Source organism: Diospyros lotus, chromosome 10 (assembly GCF_014633365.1).
Source record: "Diospyros lotus cultivar Yz01 chromosome 10, ASM1463336v1, whole genome shotgun sequence".
Lineage (NCBI taxonomy): Eukaryota > Viridiplantae > Streptophyta > Magnoliopsida > Ericales > Ebenaceae > Diospyros > Diospyros lotus.
The window spans coordinates 29,544,940-29,566,382 of record NC_068347.1 but is presented as its reverse complement, the minus strand read 5'-3'; the positions used below and the strand labels follow the sequence as shown (position 1 = coordinate 29,566,382).

The following is a 21,443-nucleotide window of genomic DNA, read 5'->3' as shown; positions in this document are numbered from 1 at the left end:
ATGGCGAAGCTCACTGCGTTTCTTGAGCTCTGGGCGCTGCTCCTGGTGCTGCTGCCACCCTCGTCCGCCGGAAACAGCCACCAGCTGGGGTGGTACTCCCCTCCGGAGATGGCGGCGTGCGGTGGCTCGGTGGGGGAATGCGTGGACATGGAGATGGAGATGGAGATGGACTCAGAGATTAACAGGCGCATGTTAGCGGCGGTGAGGAGGTACATAAGCTACGGTGCTCTGAGGAGGAACATTGTGCCATGCCGGAGAAGCGGCGCGTCGTACTACAATTGCCGGCGGGGAGCTCCGGCCAACCCCTACCACCGCGGCTGCAGTGCCATCACCCGCTGCCGCCATTAATTTTAATTATTTTATTTTTGTTTGAATTAAGATAATATATATTTGGTTTTTTTCTTTTTATAAATAATTTTTGGGAGGTGGCTGGCTGGTTTGTATCTAACATGGCCAAATATAAACATGTTTGATGTTTGATTCCCTTAATAGTGCTTCAATAAATAATAATATTATACATATGCTTTATTAGTCATCATCCCAAAATCTAATATTTTAGTGATAAATTTGTGTTCACTTCTTTGCCTTGTCTTGAGACGATCATCTTGAGCGATCTTTGCCGCTCGTATCTTTAATTTTAATAGAAAAAATAAATCACAAATGCAAGATTTCATTTTACTGTACAAGATAAAGAGTCGAACTCACAACTTATTAGTGTGAATTCCAATTTATAACTTCCCAATCACTCGATCTATGGCCTAAGGCACATTTCATCTTCATCTTATACCATACCACTCATGAATGCTTGCTTGGATGAATATGAAAAAATATACATTAGAGAGTGCACTTTAATTTTAAAATTACTAATGCATGTAATTTTAAATACTCAATCATATGGTTATATATAAATAAAAAATTACATGACATTTATGAGTTCATTACCCTAATCCAAATAAAGATATCATAACAAATAAAATATATTTTTAATAACAAAAATATTAAAAATAATAATATTTTTTCTTTTCTTTTTGGGCACAGTTGGCTTCGCTTTGTCACCTATTTAAAGCAGTCACAACTCACAAGTGAAATAAGTTCACAACCAAAGCAATCAAAAGCAGCCTCAAATGTCTTTATGACTTTCACATGTAAATAAATCAGTCACTAATCAGCACCACAATAAAATAAAATGAACACAGCTGCTATTTCCATGTCTTTGAAGAGAAAAACCATACCATGTTCATAAAGAGGATGGATAAATAAATCATTTAAATAAAATTTTACATATATTTTATTATCTTTCATGGTCATTTTAGGACAATAATTTTTTTGTTTGATTTTGATGGGCGCCTATAGGCAAGAGAGAGCAAGGTGAAAATGGGTATTTCGCCCCTCCCCCTCTCAACTTGCAACCGATCTATCATTTTAGAAAAAAAATCGTTAACTTTTAGTTTAATCAATAACATATTAAGTTTTGATATTTCTCATTAGGAGTGATTGACTACATGAATTCTAGCTGATCGTTAATATCAATATAGATTTAAATAAATAAAAAACACAAATCTAGCGATCATGTAAATTTAATTTATGGTCGTTGACATCAAAATAAGCACATTAGATTGCACCCTCAAATGATAAAACCATGTAAAAATTCTTTTAGCAATTGTAATAATGCAAAGATATTCAACCAAAAGGCTTACTTGAAGGGAACTCTTGAATTGCTAGACTGAGCAACCAAATTGGACATGATAATCAAACTTCACAAGCTATTCCTATTGTCTTCAAATAGAATAAAAATGAAGGCAGAGGATAAAACATATTCTGTATAGAAGTAGAAAATGCTTCGGCCGTTGCTCAGTTACAGGCCCCATTGGCATTCATACCATTCCAAAATAACAAAACCCCAATATTCAAGAATCACAAGTGAACTGAAACTGCTAAGAGAAAACTACCACCGTGATCAAAACAGCATGATTTAAAATACACTATGCAGAAGCGTCACCTATCTTGGGGGGAGTCTTCTTTGGGCTTCGATGGAGAAGGCAACCCCTCTTGCCCCATCTCAGCCCTCAGATCATTGATGCTCTGCTCCAACTCATCTATCCGACTTCCCATCTCATCAAGTACAACTGCATTATAGTTAAAGAAACAATAGTTTTATCCGCATCGGTACTAATTATCATGTAAGAGGCAAAGATAGGGTGGTTGACTCCAGTGGTTTTAGCATCTACTGAAGAGGTATCTGGTGGCATTTCAAACATTTTATCGCTTATTCAAAAAGAAACATGGCAAACCAAACATCATCCCACCCAACCCTGCTTAGAGGGAGGGGAGGGAGAGAGACAGACAGACAGACAGAGATGTGTGCGTGGAAAAGCCAGTAGTTATGATAGAAAAGAGAAAAGTCATGGCAAGAAAGCAATCCTAAATTTTTCATTGTAAAAATGGAAAGTGATGCATATAGATCTTCATAAGCAGTTCAACTGAAATGCTAATAAAACCAAAAACAAAATTAGATGCATACAAATGCCAGAGAAGATCTTAGTTTGTCAAGACATTAGAACATTTTTTGTAAAATTTAATTAACATGTGGAAAATGAAAAGGATATTCTTAGAAATGATGGAGTCGGACATTGTCTGGAACCTAGATTGCTGCAAATTCAAGGTTGTCAGCAAAAAATAGAGGTATAACATCACCAAGGACAAGACCTAAGAAATAACAGACTCACCATTTGCTGCAGAAGATTTTGAACCTGGAAAAAATATTAAAAAGTTTTCCATTAATGCCATCATTTAATTGCTCAATCGTGAGATAAGCAATTTCAATGAGGTAGAAGATATGCATAATTTTGTTTTCTATAAAATCCATGAGGACTATAAAATTTTGAAATAAAAGTGGTATTTTGTTTCTTCCCCCGCATATTTGAGTCACAAAGTACATTTAAGGTTGCTTCATCTATCCACCAGCCAGTCTTGTACAAGCCCCTAGCTGACTGATTGTAAAATTGAAAGCAATTGGAACTACTAGAACTGGGATCTTTGAACTCCTAACCTACCAAAAGGCCATACCTTCAGTTTGCCATTTCTATGGGCACAGAGAGATGCCCTAGAACTATTTTTCACATTCTTAGAAAGAATAGGCAAGAAAGATAAAGCTATGCATTTTCTTATGGTACAAAACTCACAAATACTGTCATATCAGCTGCACTCTGTTTCGGATCATCTGCATCATACCCATCCTGCCATTTTACATTGAGTGAGTACTAAGCTAAACGCTAATAGAATATGATATTACATATACAACACAGATTATCCAGCTGCTTCTTATAAAATATATTGCAGAGGGACAGCTCCTTCTTATCAATTGGAAAACTTTATCAGTAGCACAAGCTCAACCAAATCAGATCAAGGAGGTAGTCCAGGTGCAACTTGTTCCACCTACTCAACATCTTGCAATTAGGGAAGCAAGACACTATTCAACACAACATTATATCAGCAAATCTGCTAACAAGTATAGGTATTTGGAGGTATGAAGAAAAAGAGAAAGGAGGGGGACTCGGGGAATTTCCTTCTGCAATATAATTCATTCATCCTTGCAAGAGAATAGTGAAAGCGTCCACACATGATAGTTCATTTTTATTGAAATTAATGAGACATTATGAAGACACGGGGATGCAAGGACACTTCAGGAATTGGCCATAGAAGTAATTTAGTTCTAGAGATCAGATGCCTGTGCTCGTGAATTTTGAGGGGATTACAAGCAACTTAAATTGAGATTTTGCAGCTTCACAGGAGGAGAGAGGTCTGGATCCAATCACCATAAAACAATTAGAGAACCTCTCATGCACTTTTGAAGCAGGACAGCCAGAATCTTGTGAAAGATTGAAAAAGAGGAGAAGAATTAGGGAAGAAGAAGTAGTTTAAGAAGAGAAGAAGACCTGAGTGAGTGAGAGAGAGAGAGAGACACACACACACACACATCAATTTGTATTCAATATCAACCAAAAGCTTAATCTCTGATTACATCACAAGCCAATATAATGCTGAAATCCCAACTAAAAGATAATTACCCTAGTTATAATTATCTGAATAAAAGTTAAAAATATTAAATCTAAATCTAAAATTTAAATGCCAAAATTCAAATAAAACTTAAAATCCTAATATCAAACGTCAAAATTTAATAATCCAAATTCCACATTACTTTTCTAACCAAAGAGTTCCAGTGGCTTTTTCTTCAATTGAAAAGAATAGCAAGGATGTCCACTTCTCCCCGAGGCAAGTGATGTTGTACAAGTAAGGGACAACCGTCTAGGTCATTTAAAGAAAAAAAAAAAGACAACCTTCTAGGTCAAGTTTTCCCAATTAACAGTGAAGCCATGGACACTTCAAAGATTTAGATCTCTTCCATTTATACAAGACTCTGTTTGTCCCTTCTGTGCTTCTAGTTGGTCTGATTCTTTGTCCCCCTTTCTCCATTTACCCACCATTGTCTCTATGACCAACATCCTTCTGAGAAGACTTCAACCTGTCATCTCACATACATCTATTTCACACCATCCTCCTGCTGTAATGGTGGTAAATATTTCCACATCCCTCCAGCTCCGCAGGTTATGTTACAAAATCAGGCAAACGCAACATAATGCCACATCTTTAATCCCACTAAGTTCTAGTGCACAATGCTCCTCTCTTTGCGAGGATTCGAGGAGGGTAGTTTTTGTAGACAACATTACCCTTGCTTTGCAATCACAACTGAACTTGTTGTTAGGGAACAAATCAAGCAAGGATTATACTTGCTTATGTCCACAGTTGCACTAGGGTTTCTTTCACTATTTTGAAAATGTTACAATTACAAGGATTATACCCACATATTTATACATGAAGACTAGCGCAAAAATAAAACTCTTAATTTGGGCCTATTTTGGTTTCAGGCCCGTACCGAGTCTGCATAGGTGTCATAAATCACATCAGGCTCTACATCTCCAACACCTGTGATCTTACAATCCTGAAAAAGCAACCTTATCCTTGTTGTCAAGGCTTGCCCTCACTAAGTTAGAAGTAGACTAACAATATAAAATCACACTACAATTTAACACCAATCCTTGTTTCAATGCCAATAGTAACATAAATAGTACAAGATTTGAACAAAGAAAAAGATGATTAAACCAAAGACTCACACACAAGAAAAAAGAACACAAATCAAGCAAGATTTACATGATTTGATAGCTTGCTTAAGCCTACAGAAAGAGAACAGTTAGATTTTACTATCTAAAACTATAGCACAGAGAAAATATATATGGGCAAAAACCCTAACTTTACAAATAGCCATAAAATATCCAAAAAAAAAAAACCTTTATCTTATTGCGGGTCAGCACCCCAAAAATTTGTTGTCATCCCTAAGGCCAAACGATTGTTCATGCTAGCATGGGCAGTTGTTGCCACTCCATCCCAAACACTCTTAACAACTAATTTTTTGGAGTGAAATAAAAGCACCAATATCAACAACAATAAAACATTAATCTAATTTTCAAGTTTCTCTGGTTTTCTATTAAACAGATGATAACACAATTAACTCACCTACAAAGCAAGACTAGTTATTCTTCATTCCCCAGCAATCAAAGAGAAAAATCTGAGGTTGTACACTAGTTTTATAAATAGGACCTGTGGAAGGGAAAGGATACGGAAAGAAAACAGACCAAAAAGAAAAAGAATAAGCATTTGTCACAAAAACCAAAAAGTTTTTGATTCATTTTCCTGTACCCCGACAAATTACTAGTTCCAGAGAGGAGTAATGCCTTTACTTGGCCCACTTTTCTCGGCAACCAAACAGGAAAGGAAAAACTGCCAGAACCTAAGCAAAACCTCGGCAAACAAATGCCAACATATGCATGTGATGTAAAATCTCAGGCAGGTTTTGTATGAGATCTTTGAACATTGGATCGGTGAAACTGAAATTGCTCAAACCCTAACGAAATGCGGAAGGACGAACGAGAATCACAGATATCCGAGATCGGTCGATCAAATAACACACACACACATGAATTCCCATATTCAGAGAGAGAGAGAGAGAGAGGGATTACCATATCGGAGATCTCTGGTGATTGCTGGAAGCTTGAAGAGCCTGGCAGAGTCACAAACGGCGATGGAGAATTGAGAATTACAAATGTGCCCCTGAAAATGTGCGACTTACGCTAACCGCTATTTATAAGTTCAGAAACAGCTGTCCCAATAACTAACATTAACGGTTTTTTGAAATAAAGTTACAGAAGAAAATAAATTTGATTTTATTCCCTTCTTTGCCGGAAAACCAAACAACAAACGAATTCTGAAATTTCCTTCCCTAATTTGTCTGCCGGTCGTTGAATCAATCAATTCTCTCCCTCCCCCGGCGCCGGATTCTCTCTCTCTCTCTCTCTCACAAACACACACACACGCACGCACACACAAAAGAGAAAAATAAAAGTAAAACACGAATTCAGCAGCAATCCAATCGAATCCAAATCGCAATCTCACGGATCTCCAATCCAACCAACTTCTGTTCCACGGAGGTTCACCGGTGCTGTGTCTACTTCGGCATTCGAGAACTCGCTGGAGCCGGAAAATGCTGGAGCGGTGCTTCGGAGGTCGCCGGCTTCTGAAGGTGAAGCGACTCCTCCGCAACGGCAAGCTCACTCTCCTCTGCCTGGCCCTCACGGTGGTCGTCATCCGCGGCTACCTCGGCGCAGGCAAGTTCGGCACGCCGCAGCAGGATTTCCGCGAGATTCGCAACCGTTTCTCCCGGCGGCAGGCAGAGCCTCGCCGGGTGCTGGAAGAGGCCGGAGCCGGAGCCGGAGCCGCCGCCGAGGAGAAGAGGAGCTACGGCGATGTTGACATCAAAACGATCTGGATAGACGAAGACGAGGAGCCTGAAAGATCTGACCCGAATAGACCCTACACCCTTGGACCCAAGATCTCGGATTGGGACGAGAGACGAGCTCGGTGGCTGAAGAAAAACCCTAATTGCCCGAACTTTCTCAGACCCGACAAGCCCCGGGTCTTGTTGGCCACCGGGTCTTCGCCCAAACCGTGTGAAAACCCGGTTGGTGATCACTACTTATTGAAGGCATTAAAGAACAAGATTGATTACTGTAGGCTCCATGGGATTGAAATCTTCTACAATATGGCCTTGCTTGATGCAGAAATGGCAGGGTTTTGGGCCAAGCTTCCATTGATAAGGAAGCTTTTGATTTCACACCCTGATATTGAGTTCCTATGGTGGATGGACAGCGATGCTATGTTTACAGACATGGCATTTGAAATCCCCTGGGAGAGGTACAGAGACAGCAACTTTGTGATGCATGGTTGGGACCATATGGTGTATGGCCAGAAGAATTGGATTGGGTTGAACACTGGGAGTTTCTTGCTGAGGAATTGCCAGTGGTCTTTGGACATTCTTGATGCTTGGGCTCCGATGGGGCCATTGAAGGTCCGGGAAGAAGCCGGGAAGATGCTGGCCAGAGAGCTCAAGGACAGGCCTCCATTTGAAGCTGATGATCAATCGGCTATCGTTTATCTCTTGGTGAAAGAAAAGGATAAGTGGGCAGACAAGGTTTATCTTGAGAGTGCATACTATTTACATGGCTACTGGGGGATTTTGGTGGATAGGTTTGAGGAGATGATGGAGAACTACCACCCTGGTCTTGGCGATCACCGGTGGCCATTGGTGACTCACTTTGTCGGCTGCAAGCCCTGTGGGAAGTTCGGCGACTACCCGGTCGAGAGGTGCTTGAAGCAGATGGACAGAGCTTTCAACTTTGCTGACAATCAGGTCCTGCAGATTTATGGGTTTATGCACAAGTCTTTGGATAATAGGAAGGTGAAGAGAACAAGAAATGAGACTGATAAGCCTCTTGAGATCAAAGACAAGTTTGGTTTGATTCATCCAGCGTTTAAAGCTGTCAAGGTATCATCTTCTTGACAGCAAGTAGAAGCAATTAGCTTGACACCATGGTTGAGGTAGCCTTCGCAGATAATGATTCTGTACAACACTTGGATTATACACATTGTGTTTTTGTGTTTTGGTACCATTTGGAACTAGTAGCAGCCACCTGCCTCACTAATTCTTTAATTATATTGACTCTAATGAAAAATCATAGTCTAATTTCTGCCCTCATCTCCAAAATTGTTCCTTTTTCTGTTAATCTTTGCAATGGATTTATTAGTTTCTCTTGACAATAGGACGGAATGTTCCCAGTTCACTCAGGTCTTTGTGCGGTTCTTGATCATTAATTTCCAGGAAGCTTTGCATACTAGTGAAAGTGTCTCAAAGGGGACCATTTGTATTAGTTTAATTGCACGATAGATCAACAAGTTTGACTACTTCATAGTGAAATTTGCCTTTCCATATTCATCCTGCGGGGATCCTATGGAATATCAAAGCTTTGGGCTGTTGAACAGTCAAGATCGGAGCAAATTATGACGTTTCTGGTAACCAAGTTTTAGCCAACTCAAAAGAATTTCAAGTTCCAGTGAAACTTTTCGCATAATCTGGCGGACACCCGATATTCTTGGAGCATGCATACAGCATTCTGGCAGATAAGGGATATGGTATCCTTGTCAGAAGGTTAATGTTGCAAGCTTAATTGTCAAGGTTGAAGGGTTCAACATTGGAACTGTTTTCAGTGCACTGCAGCCATTTCTGAAATGAGGTCCTCTTGTGAGCAATTGATGAATATATGAAACTTCCTGCATTTCAAGCCTATTAGAAGGAGGGCAATGGCCACCCTCTAACTAGATAAATAACTAATATAAGTGAATAGAATGCTGCCAGTAACTTCATTTATTTATTCAAGCCCTAGAACAAAAATTTCAAACAAGGTACAAAAATGCAAAATAATGTACAAGTGAAGCATTTAAAATAATACACATTCATTCTTCCGAACTGTTTGCTCCTTGCCATGATCTTTCCCAGATAGGTCAACCTTTGCTACAAACCCACTAGATTAGTCCTTTCTAGTGAGATAAATATGGGCAATCTCTAATGCTGAATGACACCTTTGAACTCGAAGAAAGCAAAAGTTGTATCTGTGATGAGCGGTATGGAGCTTGTGGACTCAGCTCATACACTTCAGAAAAGTATATGGCAGAATACAACCTGAATGTTCCTTGCTCCTAGCATTGGCCTTTGGTCCTGTGTTCTTCATTCTCTCTGAACATCAAGTGTCAGCTTACGGCTGCTAAAGTTGGAAGCAGTTCAACAGTAACAACATTGTGACAGCGAGTACAAAGTGTGGGATGATCAGCAAAGGAACCAACTTGAGCAGAGTAGTTCCAGCATCGTTCACATTTTGAGCCCTCTGCCCTTGACACGCCTATCCAAACTTTCTTCTTTCCTTGAATGAAGCATTCTCCACTGTGTGGTATGCTACCAATTAGTTCTTTTTCCAGTGATGGAAGAATCTGTACCTGTGGATCCAATTGTTGGGAATCTCATCTTAGCAACGTATATGTTGCTTAATAGAATGTGATACTTGTATAATCACTGTGAGCCAGAAGAATTACAAACTGCCTATTGTTTAGAGTCTCCAACCAAATATGTAAAATGGCAAGTGGAAGGCCATACTTTTGTACCGACATTTTCCTCCTATGCTCCAGGTTCATTGTATTCTACTTGGTGCACTGATAGTGTGCTTAGGTACAATAATATGTTGGGAATTTGTTCAATTCATCCTTCAAAGAGGAAAGAAGGCACAATTATTTCTTAAAAAGAACTCAACGCCATTACTAATCAAACCATTCCCAAAGTTTATCATCAAACCTAATAGTAAACCATTAAGGCGATACAAAAAATCAGTTAAAGTGCAACTGAAAACTATGCTTTCATTTAGATTCAGATTTTCACTAATATGGAGAGAAACACTTTAGCTTCCATAAGGCCTCATAACTCATATTATACCTGAAAGTCTCCCACTAAGTTTTCTTGGTTTTCTAGCTCTTTGCTAACAACTTATTACACTCCTCATTAGTCATTCTTACACAACAACTATCTTAATTATGTCTTACACATATTTCTTATTTTCAATATAGGAGTCACAAAACGGAGAAACACTAGAGTCAGACAGGCATAAATCTCATGCAACAAAGAACACACCTGAGACGTTATGAATATGCGAGATAATGTATCTGCATCACTTTTAGCTTCACACATTTCATTTAATCTTGCCACCAGGCTGTTGTCCAAGGTGTGAAGGTAGACCTTTGCTTCTAAACTGGAACCTATCAACTTCTGTGTACGAGCAAGCTCCAGGACTCTATTCACCTCTGTTCTCAGCTGCCCAAAATGAATAAAAATAGAAGGAAAAAAAGAAAGAAAGAAAGAAGTCTAGTTTGGTAGAAGCAACATATAAATTGTGAAATTGGGAATTGAAATAACATAATAAAGAAATACAACTACTAATTATGCCATCTGCCCGTGAAAAAGTTTTCTACATTCCATATCATAAGAACCTTAACTGGACTTGACTCAGTTCATTATGTAAAATGAAGCAGAAGTAGGCATCTCAGCCAGGACTATTAAATTTCAAGCCAGTCTTGAGTGTTGACCATTGATTGGAGCACTAAATTTTCAACTGCCAGATTGAACAGCCAAAAATTGGAAGTCACCAGTGACAGCTCCTGTATTTGTAAGTCAAATGAAATTTAACACAAACCTAATATAAGAATTTTATCGCATTTTATAAGGTAGATAAGGTGGAGAAGGTCCACACTTGTAACATCCCCCACCCAAAAAAAAAAAAAAAAAACTCAAAAGTAGACCAGCCTAAAATAAAATTTCATGATATGGATCACAAAATTTTTTTGTACTCAGAAACAATTTTCACAGTTAATCTTTTCAAGTTTATTTCCAGTTGAATAACAGAGAGATTACCTCAAGAATATTTTCCCACAAGCCAATGTCTTCTTCAGGGAAAGCAAGCCACCTTTGGTTCAATGCAGGCCATCTTGACTCAAAAACAAATTTAGCATTTGAACCATCTTCAGTAATGCACTGAAAAGAAAGATGCTGCCAAACATCCTCAGCCAAGTGAGGTAGTATTGGAGCAATTACCCGGACAATGGAAAGCAGATGTGCAGAAAGAACTGTTTGACAACTTCTCCTGGTAAAACTTGCAGAGCCCCTGCAAAAAATAAAATCTCAGCAACTTAATATCATTTGAACTTAAGTATTTTTACATTGAACAAATATATGCATTATGTATATATATCTAATAAATGCAAAAGATGATGGCGAAAGTGGTATATGGTAGCAGCTAGTGTATGGTAGAAAGCACAATGAAAGAGGGTGCAGCGCAGGCAGGGAGGCATGCTGGATCCAGTTGATTGCATGAGGTTGGGAGGGGGTGCTTTCACGTAAGACAGAGAAACTAAGGTAGGGTCCTAGAGGAATGAAAGATTGCAGTTATGAAACATTATGATGGTCCTCTGTGTCATTGGTCAGACCATTTTGAGTAGAAGAAAATGACATGAAGTACATGACACAGCCCCAATAACTCACTCTTCAGTTTAGTTGAGGCCGAAATTCTGAGAGGGAAACAAGGGGAGGATAAATTCTTAACAATGTTCCTAAGTTCAGCAACCCCGATGTTCTCAAAGAACAGGAAATTGGGAAATTTCAGATCCTCTGACCCACAATAGGCTGGTTACTAAAAAGAATAGAATACTTTGCTGTTACTACTACTAATAATATAACTCTTGATAATCCTATATGAGTAACAGGCAATCCAGACTCATAAGCCTTCAATATTGCAACATTCATAGTCCCTAAAATTTTAACATAGAAAAAAAGCTAGGTGTACAAGCAACCATGTGGTTCTTTATTTCTTTATGATGGAAAATAAGAGAAATATCCAAGAAGAGGCAATAGCCATATATACAAAAGCAGGAAACATACCCAACATAGAGCCGATCTTTTGCAGTATCAAAGTAGAAATTTGATAAATCAACAATTACAAACCGTTGAATGATCTGAAAAGGAGAAAGGTATGCCAATAACAAGTTGATAAAATTGTTCTCCAATTTTCAATTAAATGAAGATTTAATAGAACTAAAATTGCATAATGTATCTATCAGTAATTAAAAAACAAATCTGTTAAATCTTGAAAGTTCAAAATTATATCAAAGTTCAGAAAGTAGGTACAATCACAAACATTTAAGATTCTGCCCATTTCTTGTTTGAAGTACTATTCAACAGTCCAATGTGACATCAAATTTGACATTGCAGGAGGAGAATAAAAAATAAAAACAAATAAAAGAAAACCTATAGGTGACTCGGGCCAAAAACTGGTTGAGAATCAAAACCTAACAAATATTAGTAACACTTTGCTGTCCATAAGAAATCTATGATCTGCAGATGCTCCAATGTCAATTTGTGGTCTGGACTCTTTAAGGCAACAAAATACATATTTCATAATGTCAAGCAGTCCCCCCTAATTAATATAACTATACATAGAATGAGGCTAACTAATATAATTATAAGAAGAATGAAAAACTAAAAGATGAAGTCCCAGCATGGGAGCTGAGGGGAAACAAGTCCACAGTTCTTTGAGACATTGGTTCCTTAAAGAACTACTGTGAGTGCATGCATCACACACGTTAAAAGCATCAAGTAACAGACACAAGGATGGTCCATCAAGAATCTATCTACAATCACTTCTTTTAACATTTTCCATCAAGAAGTTTTAATGGAGTTATATTCATGTAAGGTTTAGGAGCAAGTTTTATGCTAAGTTGAACAGCTTTTTAGTCATAGCAACCAAGCTTATACTTTTGGGTCCTATCCATCTTCATATGGGCTCTTGCTTCCATAGTTCTCTTGAGATCACATTCCACATTGTAGTCACCTCTTTGAAGAAGCTTAATAAACAATAAAGCTCTGACTCCTAAGCTGTTACTGCATTCTACTAGTCCTTAGTATCTAGATATGGCAATGAAACAGCTTAGCTTCAATTCATAATTGTACAAAGGAATTTACAGTGAATGGCAACATCTCAACTCACAAGATATTGTGTTCATTGCTTTTTTGATACTGTCTTGTACTAATAAATTAGCATCAATATCTGGAGAAGGATCCTTTAGGTGATACTGTTACTGCCCACTGACTTTGGTATTCCATCAGTCTATCAGGTCTTACCTTGGAGAAAAATGTCAATCAAGTCTCTAGACCCAGGTAGAGTTCGGTCAAGATAATACAGTGAGTTTTATAAGATCTTTCCATCCTAGTTAGCAAGTAATATTTCAAATAATTTTGTGAGTTTTACCAACTTCTATAGATTTCAATTGATTGATGGCCAAAATAGAAAATTGTCTAAATTTTTTAAAACTTGTATTGCCACCACAGAAATGAGTTCGAATTGAACTGGAACATATGTCTGAGCTAAAGGTAAATATAGAGTCTAAAACCTCCACATAATGCTCATTGGGGAGATACCAGACACTTTTGAGGTGTTCCCCTATGTACACCTATACTTTTTAAGTTCACAAAGATTTTGAGAATCAAATTTGATAAAGAAAACAATAAAACACAAGTGGGTTTAACACATCCCCCTCAGAAGTGCTAATCAATGTCTTGGCAATATCTCTACATATGGCTTTGAAGCAATGACCATGTATTCCAACAGTAACCACCATTTCATTCAGTGTGAACTTGATATGGTATCATATAAAACCAGTCAGATCAAGAACATTCATACCTGGAATATTTTGAAGAATTGATAATTTTCATAGCTCTCTTTGATGTTACTTACGACATTTTCAAGCTGAAAAAGTGCATGCTTATCGATCATGGGAAGATCACTATATGGAACAGCATAATCAACCTATAAAAAATTCACAAAAATGAGAATCAAACTATTTAAAGCAATATTCTCGTCTACACCAGTCCAGGAAATTGAAAATCGATAAAAACATAATACACAAATGGGGGAACTTCAATGAAATATGAACTTTGTATGTGTGTGTGTGTGTTGGGTGGGGGGGGGGGGGGGGGAGAGAGAGCAATAACTATATAAAGAAAATGAAGGTGACTGGGGATAAACTGTGTTCCATTTACTCAATTATGAGTGATTGTTGTGGTAAGTGAGCGAGAATCACTTTAGATCTTTTAATCCTATGATAATTAGATATGTACTGGAGAGTTGGATACAGGTTCATGGACACGTCATGAACAGTTAAAAATAATGTGCTGTATAATATCCTTAAATAATGATGTTATAATCTAGATCATAGTTACACAATGCATGGCACCCCCCACCCCCCGAACTGTGTTTCCAATCGCATGAATCTGTCCACGATATGAGAGTACATTGGAACAGGGAGGGACATGACTTGGATTGCCAAAAATGGCGATCCCAAAATTATGAACAGTACAAAGACTGATAAACTCATTTTTATTCACTGAAATATTCATCTTCAATCACGGATTTGTCGAAATTATGAAGTTGGACCTTATAGAAGATGGGATATTGATCCGGATAATGATAACATAGAGGATTCTGTTACCAGATTGGAAGAGATGAGAGGGAGTTCTCTAGATAGTTAATATGTTGTAATGCCAAATGAAGAAGCTACACAAGATTGCTCAGGAGCTTGCTGCCACATAAAAGCCATCATCTAAGCTTGTGAAAGGAAGCAATTTTAAAGATAGGGAAAAAGTAAATTATGAACAAGGTGGTTGGGATTTTTGGGATTTAGGTGCTCTTACCATTAAGCTTTTGAGATGATTGTTAGCTTTAAATTTGTTATGTTAGCATTCAGTTTGTTTCCCCCTGTTTCAGTTCTGCTATTATGGTATTATGTAATTGCAGACTTGCTTTTAGTTAAGTTGAACCTTATTTTCAATGCAATATCTTATTGATATAACAACATTTTTCTTTCAAATTTTAATAAGCATACCAATACATTATTCAAAGCAAACTACAAACCAAACTGGAGTACCAACTAATCCTACCCCCCCACGAGTGCGTATCTAGCTAAGTAGCGTACCTCATATCCAAATACATACCACATTCTGTGTAACTATGATCTAGATATGCATTCAAGGGAAAATGAGCTATGTACTTCTTCACAACAACAAACACAAGCCTTAATCCCACCAGGTCAGCTATATGAATTCTAGACCCCTTATCCATGCAAAAATTTTAATATTTGTCTTTCCTACTAATCATAAACTTCTTTCTCTTCAAAAAATTATAAAAAGGTGGAGGATCCAAGTGTCTAATTTCGATACAGATGTAGCACACATATCCCATGCCCTTACCAACATCATATCATGTGGACACACGTAAGGGCAAACAGAAGAATCTAGGTAACAGGAAAATCAATAGCTTCTATAAGTATTAAAAACCATGACAAATTCCACACCAGATATATCTGGGACCCAACAGGTGTGTATCTAGAGAATGCAGCATACCCTCCAATCATGAAGATTTGCCAAAAGAAATCTCAATGTTCCTCGTAGCTTCCGATATATGTCAGACATTTGACGGAGGACCTGAGGCCCAATCATCACATCACCCGAATAATCTACACTTGAAACCCAGAGTCTCAGAACATCAGCTCCATAGGAAGGTGCAGCCTGCCATGACAAAGTAGAAATATCATGTATCATTCAATAAATGAGAACATGTCTTCAAAATTATCAACTGGTGACTGACCCCTTTGTTCTTCCCTCCTTCAATCACAATGTTTGGATCTACAACATTGCCCAAAGATTTACTCATTTTTAAACCTCTCTCATCCAGGACAAATCCATGTGTTATCACACTTGAGTATGGTGCCTTTCCTGCAAGATTGTACAGAATCTGTCAAGAAAAGCATGCTACATTAATGGCATCTTAGCAGCTAAACTAGAAAACTAGAACCAGCCTTAGAGGCTTCCACTAGAAAAAAAAAAAGGGGGGGGGCCTTTCTACATGTCCTTGGCTTTCTTAAAACTAATTAGATTCAAGATCTCAGAGCTCTTCACTACTTAATCAATGCAAATGAAAAGTGTCAAACTGCAATGCAGGATTTTGTTTTTCTTTTTCAAACTGCAAAGATCTAAGTGTCATTAAGAGGAGATCTTGCTGAGAAAAGTCACCTTTCATACACTCTTCTGGCAATTGAAACTCATGTAAGTAAAGATTCTGGAGAAAAAAGAGGCCAACTCAAATGTCCCAACATTGATAAACTGAACATAACTCACATTCCAGTAATTAACCATTGACATTTTGCACCAACAACGATAATCTGAAGCCTTAATCCCACTAGGTGCCGGTGGTCACGTTTTGCATAAACAAAAATTTCTCCTGGCGCAAGAAGTATTTGTTTTAAAAGAGCCAAGTGCTCTAATAGTGCCAAACTGCAGTACTCCCTAATCAGAGAGTAAAGAGGAAAAGAATGACCTTCCTTCTATTGAAACCTTCCCTTGAAGCCCCTCAACCACAAGTGCTTGATTAATTCCACATGGGGTCGTGTGAGGGAAGAAAAAGTAAAGAATCATTATCACTATTAGTGGATGGATTGCATAAACAAGTTGTTTTTTGCAAATTAATTAAGTAATACTGTTTTTACACTTGTATTGCTGTCAAGGCGGCACATGAAGGTTGCAGAATATAACTCAGGAATGGACCCTATTCTTTGCTCATCTAGATTCCGTTTTTCTTCATCCTTCACCAATTTATTGTGTAATGCTGCTGCTCTTACACACGAACAGTCTTCTAATTGCTGGCATGTGAAGGTTGGACCATTGTCTCAGGAATCACCCCTATTAGTTTCTTCATCTCTCATGTTCCTTTTTGACGTTCTCCATCAAAATTATGTTTTTCTTAATATCAATACACATTAAAATAGCTTTAGTTTCTCTTCCCTTAGGCCCGCCATTTCTTTTTTGGAAAAGCTTTTGCTTGGAATACTCCTTGGTCCCCATTTTCACCTTAAATAAACCTAATACCGGTAACTTAAACTTGATTGGGAATAAACAGACTTATTATCATGACATGATACAAGATCCCCACTTAGTATTAAATAAAGATATTTGGTTATTATTTGATCCACCTTCTTACACATGATAGTACTTGCTTTGATGGCAGAAATATAGTAGACAGCTATGTTGTCACAGGGCAGTGAATTCAACAAATTTTAAACTGTGCCTTGCCAATAAAGCCGCAATCCACAGATAATATTTGTACTCTAAAATGCATCCCCAATGCACAAGGTTCGCTTTGCAAGGATCAGGGGAGGGTCATATTTGTAAGCAGCCTTCGTCTTGCTTTTTTGCAAATAGGCTGTTTTCAAAATTCGAACTCGTGACCTTCTGATCATAAAGGAGCAACCTTTTTGTTGCTACCAAGACCCGCCCTCCATGAGAATTGTACTCTAAACACAATAATATATGGAGGAATTTTGTCCCCTACAAGAGAAGTTACATATAATGTTGTCCCCTTCAAGTTCAAGAGAAGTTACATGTAATGCTAGGATGGGAACTATGATGTATAGAGATAAATAACAGAGTAAGAAATAAAAAACAGGTCAATTGCACTCAAACCCCCTTTGATTCAGGACATTTGCACGGAGACCCCTTATGGTTTAAAAGTGTCTCTAGAGGTTCCTGTGGTTTACTGTTTTGCTTGGACACCTCCTCCATTAGTTTGAACATGTCTCTAGATGAGGTGTTCAAGCAAAAACATTTATCCACAAGTACCTCCAGAGACATTTTTAAATTGTAGGGATTTTAAAATGACTTTGGATGAGGTGTTCGAGTGAAAAAAAGTAAGCCATAAGGACCTCCATAAACATTTTTAAACCACAAGGTGTCTCCTTGCAAACGACCTAAACCATAGGGAGTCTTGGAGCAATTTACCCAAAAATAAAATTAAAAAATAAAAAGTAAAAATTAGTAAATTTTGACAAAGAACACTTAATAAAGATTCCTAAAAACAATGTAAGATTGTAATAATATAATTTTAAACTGTAAATATTTAAACAGGGCAACTACCAAAAATTACCTTTTGTCGCGATACTTGTTAGTAAAGAACTCTGGAACCACCCGCGATGCTGGTCTGTACCTTCGAGATAAAGATCAGCAGGAAAACTAAGCCCGCTTCTTTTCTCCAACACAGAAGCCCAAGAAGAGCCTGAAATATGTCATGAGAAATTAGCAAAATGTCATGATTTATGATTTTATGAAATTAAATTATGGAATGTAGTTGAAATGAAAAAATATCAAAAGTCAAAAACCATTGACCATCTTTGCAATTAGGAACTGTGGTATATATGTTGCAAAGGAATGGGAGTGGGTAGCAAGATTTTGGGATAAAAGGAATTATCTAGAAACTCATGCACTGTATGCAAAAACTAAGCACAGACAGGATGCCAAACATTGAAAACAAAGCATTTAAAATATGCTTAGAAGCAACTTCTGTTGAAGGACGTCCAAAAAACAAACACTAATGATTTCGAGATAGTTTATGCCAGCATTGTGGTTATAAGAAGCTGTCATGACCCTAGGGTTTCCTAGAGTTTGAATAGGGATTTAGAAGAAGAAGAAGAAGAAGAACAGAATGGAGAAGAAAACAGAACAAGAGGAAGGGGAGATTGAGAAGGAAAGGGGAAGGGTTTGGCGAAGAGAAAGAAAGATGGGAGTGAGAGGGAAATAGACTGATTCATTCAATTCATTGATATCCTCTATTGAGAGGGAAGGCCCCTTTATATAGAACCCCCAGCTACTGTTAGAACTATACAACTGCACCTAACAACCTATTGTTATTTGTTACACTATCAGCTATGGCTACAACTTCCCCTACAACCATTTAAACCTTCTAACCATCCTTAACCAACCATTGCGTCCTGACAGAAGCTTTCTTAAGCTTTCACTCAAACAGCCATAAAAGCTTTTTGATTGCTTTTGTTGAGTGAAAAATAATAAATTAATAATATAAACGATAGAGTTGCCCTCTCTCTAACAGCTCAAGTTTTTAAATGAGTTGTTGGTCAATAATTTAACATGTTAACATAGCAAGAAAAGGTCATGTTTCTCACTGTTAACTCAATACTAAAATAGAATCAGCCAAAAAAAATCATTATTTAAATAGTTGCACATGTTTGGCCCAGTTATATAGTAAAGCCTGGCAGTTGTGAAGGGACATATTGAGAGCGGAAATAATAATGTACCAGGCAGAAATACCTGTCTCTAACAATATGCAGGAAGACAAATGAAAATCCTTCATTGAAACAGGAAAAGGCACATGGTAATAGAACAACAATTCATTTTTAAGCTTTGTTGGGAAGTTAGAAAGCTTGGGTAAAGCATTTTCAATATTCTACAACATTTTAATGTGCTTATTAGCATATTGGTAAACATTACAGTAATTTCCCATCAAACAGATCTACAAATATTTATCCAAACAAAATACCTCAATTTTTTCTCTCATTCTTACCGCCTTGGTCCGAGCATCCTCACATGAATTCTGGTTCATTCATTTTCCAACTTCGACAACTCATAAAGAACTTATTCTTTCACAAGTAAACAAACACACGTACAATCAGGAAAATAGCTACACATGTTTGAATTCTGGTTTATTAATCAGTAAACAAACAAGAGAGTGAGATAAAGAGAATAATCAGGAAATCAATATCAAATGTATTCAATAATCAAAAGCATGCGTTTTCTGAATGCGTATAAGCCTACTTACAGGTAAAAGCTCTAATCCTAACTAAACATAATTATGAATTCCTATCCAAATATAATCATCTCAATAAAAAGATAAAACCTAACTAAGAGATAACAAGACAATAGGATAAAACTTGAAATAACTATATCTCTAAAGTTTAAACAAAAGATAAACTAAACCAAGATAAGAATCAATATAATATCCCTATCAAAACCACAAACCATAAACTGCAAAAGGAATTTGTAATATCATATCATAAAAAATATCCTTGTTCAAGATTCAGAAATGTTAAAGAATGGTAGTTTTCTATATTTGTGTAACATAAAATTATAATACCTGAATCAAACCAAACATCCATTGTGTCAGTTCCCTTTTCATATTCTGATGCTTTATCACGATATTCATTGGGAAGCAATTCCTCCACCGTCATGTACCACCATGCATCACTACCCTTTTGGGAAATTATAGCTGTCAAAATAAAACGATCAAGAGCATATGAAACCAATATTAAGATGTAAATATTCTGTAACTTCATATAAATTCTGAAATGCCTGTAATCAGAGAAGGAAGTCATTAATGTGCTGCAACAGCATACGGAATATGCTGATGGATAGAAGTAGGAAAACACCAAAAATAGTGGACAGTATATGCCAGATGTTCAGATGGGAAACAAAGTTAGGAATTTTGACTAAGATCCTCAAAGAATCCACCGTCAAGATGAGTCAAACCACATTGATTGTGGACCAACCATAAAATAATACAAAAGAAGAGGCAGAAATCAGGGACTAGTTCTAGGTGGTCCTTACACTTTATGTGATCAATAGTCTCTTCATTCAAGAGGGGTTCCCTTGATTCCACATGATAAAAGACTGGAATGGGGACTCCCCATGTCCTTTGTCGTGAAATACACCAGTCAGAGCGGCTAGAGGTCATTGCAGAAATTCTGTTTTCTGCCTGAAAGTGGACATGCATTTTCAAACAGTAAGCACAAGCATATGTGTCAAGCAAGGAAAAATGTATAGCACATGTTTTGTGGGAGGAAGCAAACTAATGGACTTCCACCTAGCTGGTTGTTTAAGAGCTTTTAAAATCATCTTCTACATTTGCTAAAGAAGATAAACGTAAACATCACAATCATAATTTATAAATTTTATAACTTATACACGATAAATGGCCAATCTTAATTCTTCCACTACCATTGGGCAGTGCCCCAAACTGTCTTCCTCTGTAATCTTACAAGAACTAATCTAAAGCAGTTAGAAGAATTGGGGTGGGTGGGGGTTTTTTTTTTTTTTTTGGGGGGGGGGGGGGGGGGGGGTGTTGTATATCATATCAGTGTAAGAGAAAGGACACTACTGCCTTCTTTCTCCTTGGATCAAGAAGATCATTCTTTCAGCTTCCTTTTAACCCCCAACTACTAGGACAGCCATCTACAAAGCTTTGAGGAATTCATTTAAGATGTCAGTGGGGGGAGGGCGCAGAGTGGGATATTTCGTCTTGTTTGACAACCACATTTCAGTTATCAAGACAGCCATCCGCTCTGCTTCAAGGAATTTCTTTAAGATGTCCGGCACACAACCATATTTAGCCTAAAATGTTTCCTTTTTTCTGACTTTTCAGGATTAAAATATTATTGTGAAACATGCCTAATAAAAAGAGGGAACATTTAAGGATAGCAACAACAGCTGTAGTAGAAATGGTGATGATAACAAAGAGGGAACATTATCATGCCTACTAAAATTTACTTCACCTAAAAAAAGCAGT

General features: G+C 37.5%; 4 protein-coding genes across 9 annotated transcripts in view; 2 read left to right on the top strand and 2 right to left on the bottom strand.

Annotated features, from left to right (window-relative positions):
- LOC127811228 (rapid alkalinization factor-like) lies at positions 1-348 on the top strand. Its single transcript, XM_052350937.1, has one exon. The coding sequence runs from the start codon at positions 1-3 to the stop codon at positions 346-348; it is 348 nt and encodes a 115-aa protein (XP_052206897.1).
- A 1,431-nt stretch (positions 349-1,779) lies between these two features.
- LOC127811007 (heat shock factor-binding protein-like) lies at positions 1,780-6,209 on the bottom strand. Its single transcript, XM_052350684.1, has 5 exons — positions 6,075-6,209; positions 3,183-3,236; positions 2,727-2,750; positions 2,607-2,649; positions 1,780-2,120 (listed from the first exon to the last, which is right to left on the bottom strand). Exons 1-5 carry the CDS (start codon positions 6,075-6,077, stop codon positions 1,996-1,998), a joined length of 249 nt encoding a protein of 82 aa, XP_052206644.1. The 5' UTR covers positions 6,078-6,209; the 3' UTR covers positions 1,780-1,995.
- Positions 6,210-6,595: 386 nt separating this feature from the next.
- LOC127811006 (xyloglucan 6-xylosyltransferase 2-like) lies at positions 6,596-8,146 on the top strand. Its single transcript, XM_052350683.1, has one exon. It carries the CDS (start codon positions 6,596-6,598, stop codon positions 7,949-7,951), a length of 1,356 nt encoding a protein of 451 aa, XP_052206643.1. The 3' UTR covers positions 7,952-8,146.
- A 635-nt stretch (positions 8,147-8,781) lies between these two features.
- Positions 8,782-21,443, bottom strand: part of LOC127811395 (isoleucine--tRNA ligase, chloroplastic/mitochondrial) — a 41,749-nt gene continuing 29,087 nt past the window's right edge. For 2 of the 6 annotated variants that reach the window (XM_052351208.1, XM_052351209.1), the window contains exons 13-22: positions 20,486-20,633; positions 20,016-20,147; positions 18,015-18,143; positions 15,684-15,811; positions 15,440-15,604; positions 13,722-13,847; positions 11,924-11,997; positions 10,901-11,150; positions 10,124-10,303; positions 8,782-9,438 (exon numbers count right to left, since the gene is read on the bottom strand). In XM_052351208.1, coding sequence (XP_052207168.1) covers positions 9,196-9,438; positions 10,124-10,303; positions 10,901-11,150; positions 11,924-11,997; positions 13,722-13,847; positions 15,440-15,604; positions 15,684-15,811; positions 18,015-18,143; positions 20,016-20,147; positions 20,486-20,633 — 1,575 coding nt within the window. In that variant the 3' untranslated portion in view covers positions 8,782-9,195. Of the gene's footprint in view, positions 9,439-10,123; positions 10,648-10,900; positions 11,151-11,923; positions 11,998-13,721; positions 13,848-15,439; positions 15,605-15,683; positions 15,812-18,014; positions 18,144-20,015; positions 20,148-20,485; positions 20,634-21,443 lie in introns of those variants that run through there. The other 4 variants (XM_052351213.1, XM_052351212.1, XM_052351211.1 and 1 more) reach the window with 4 other exon arrangements.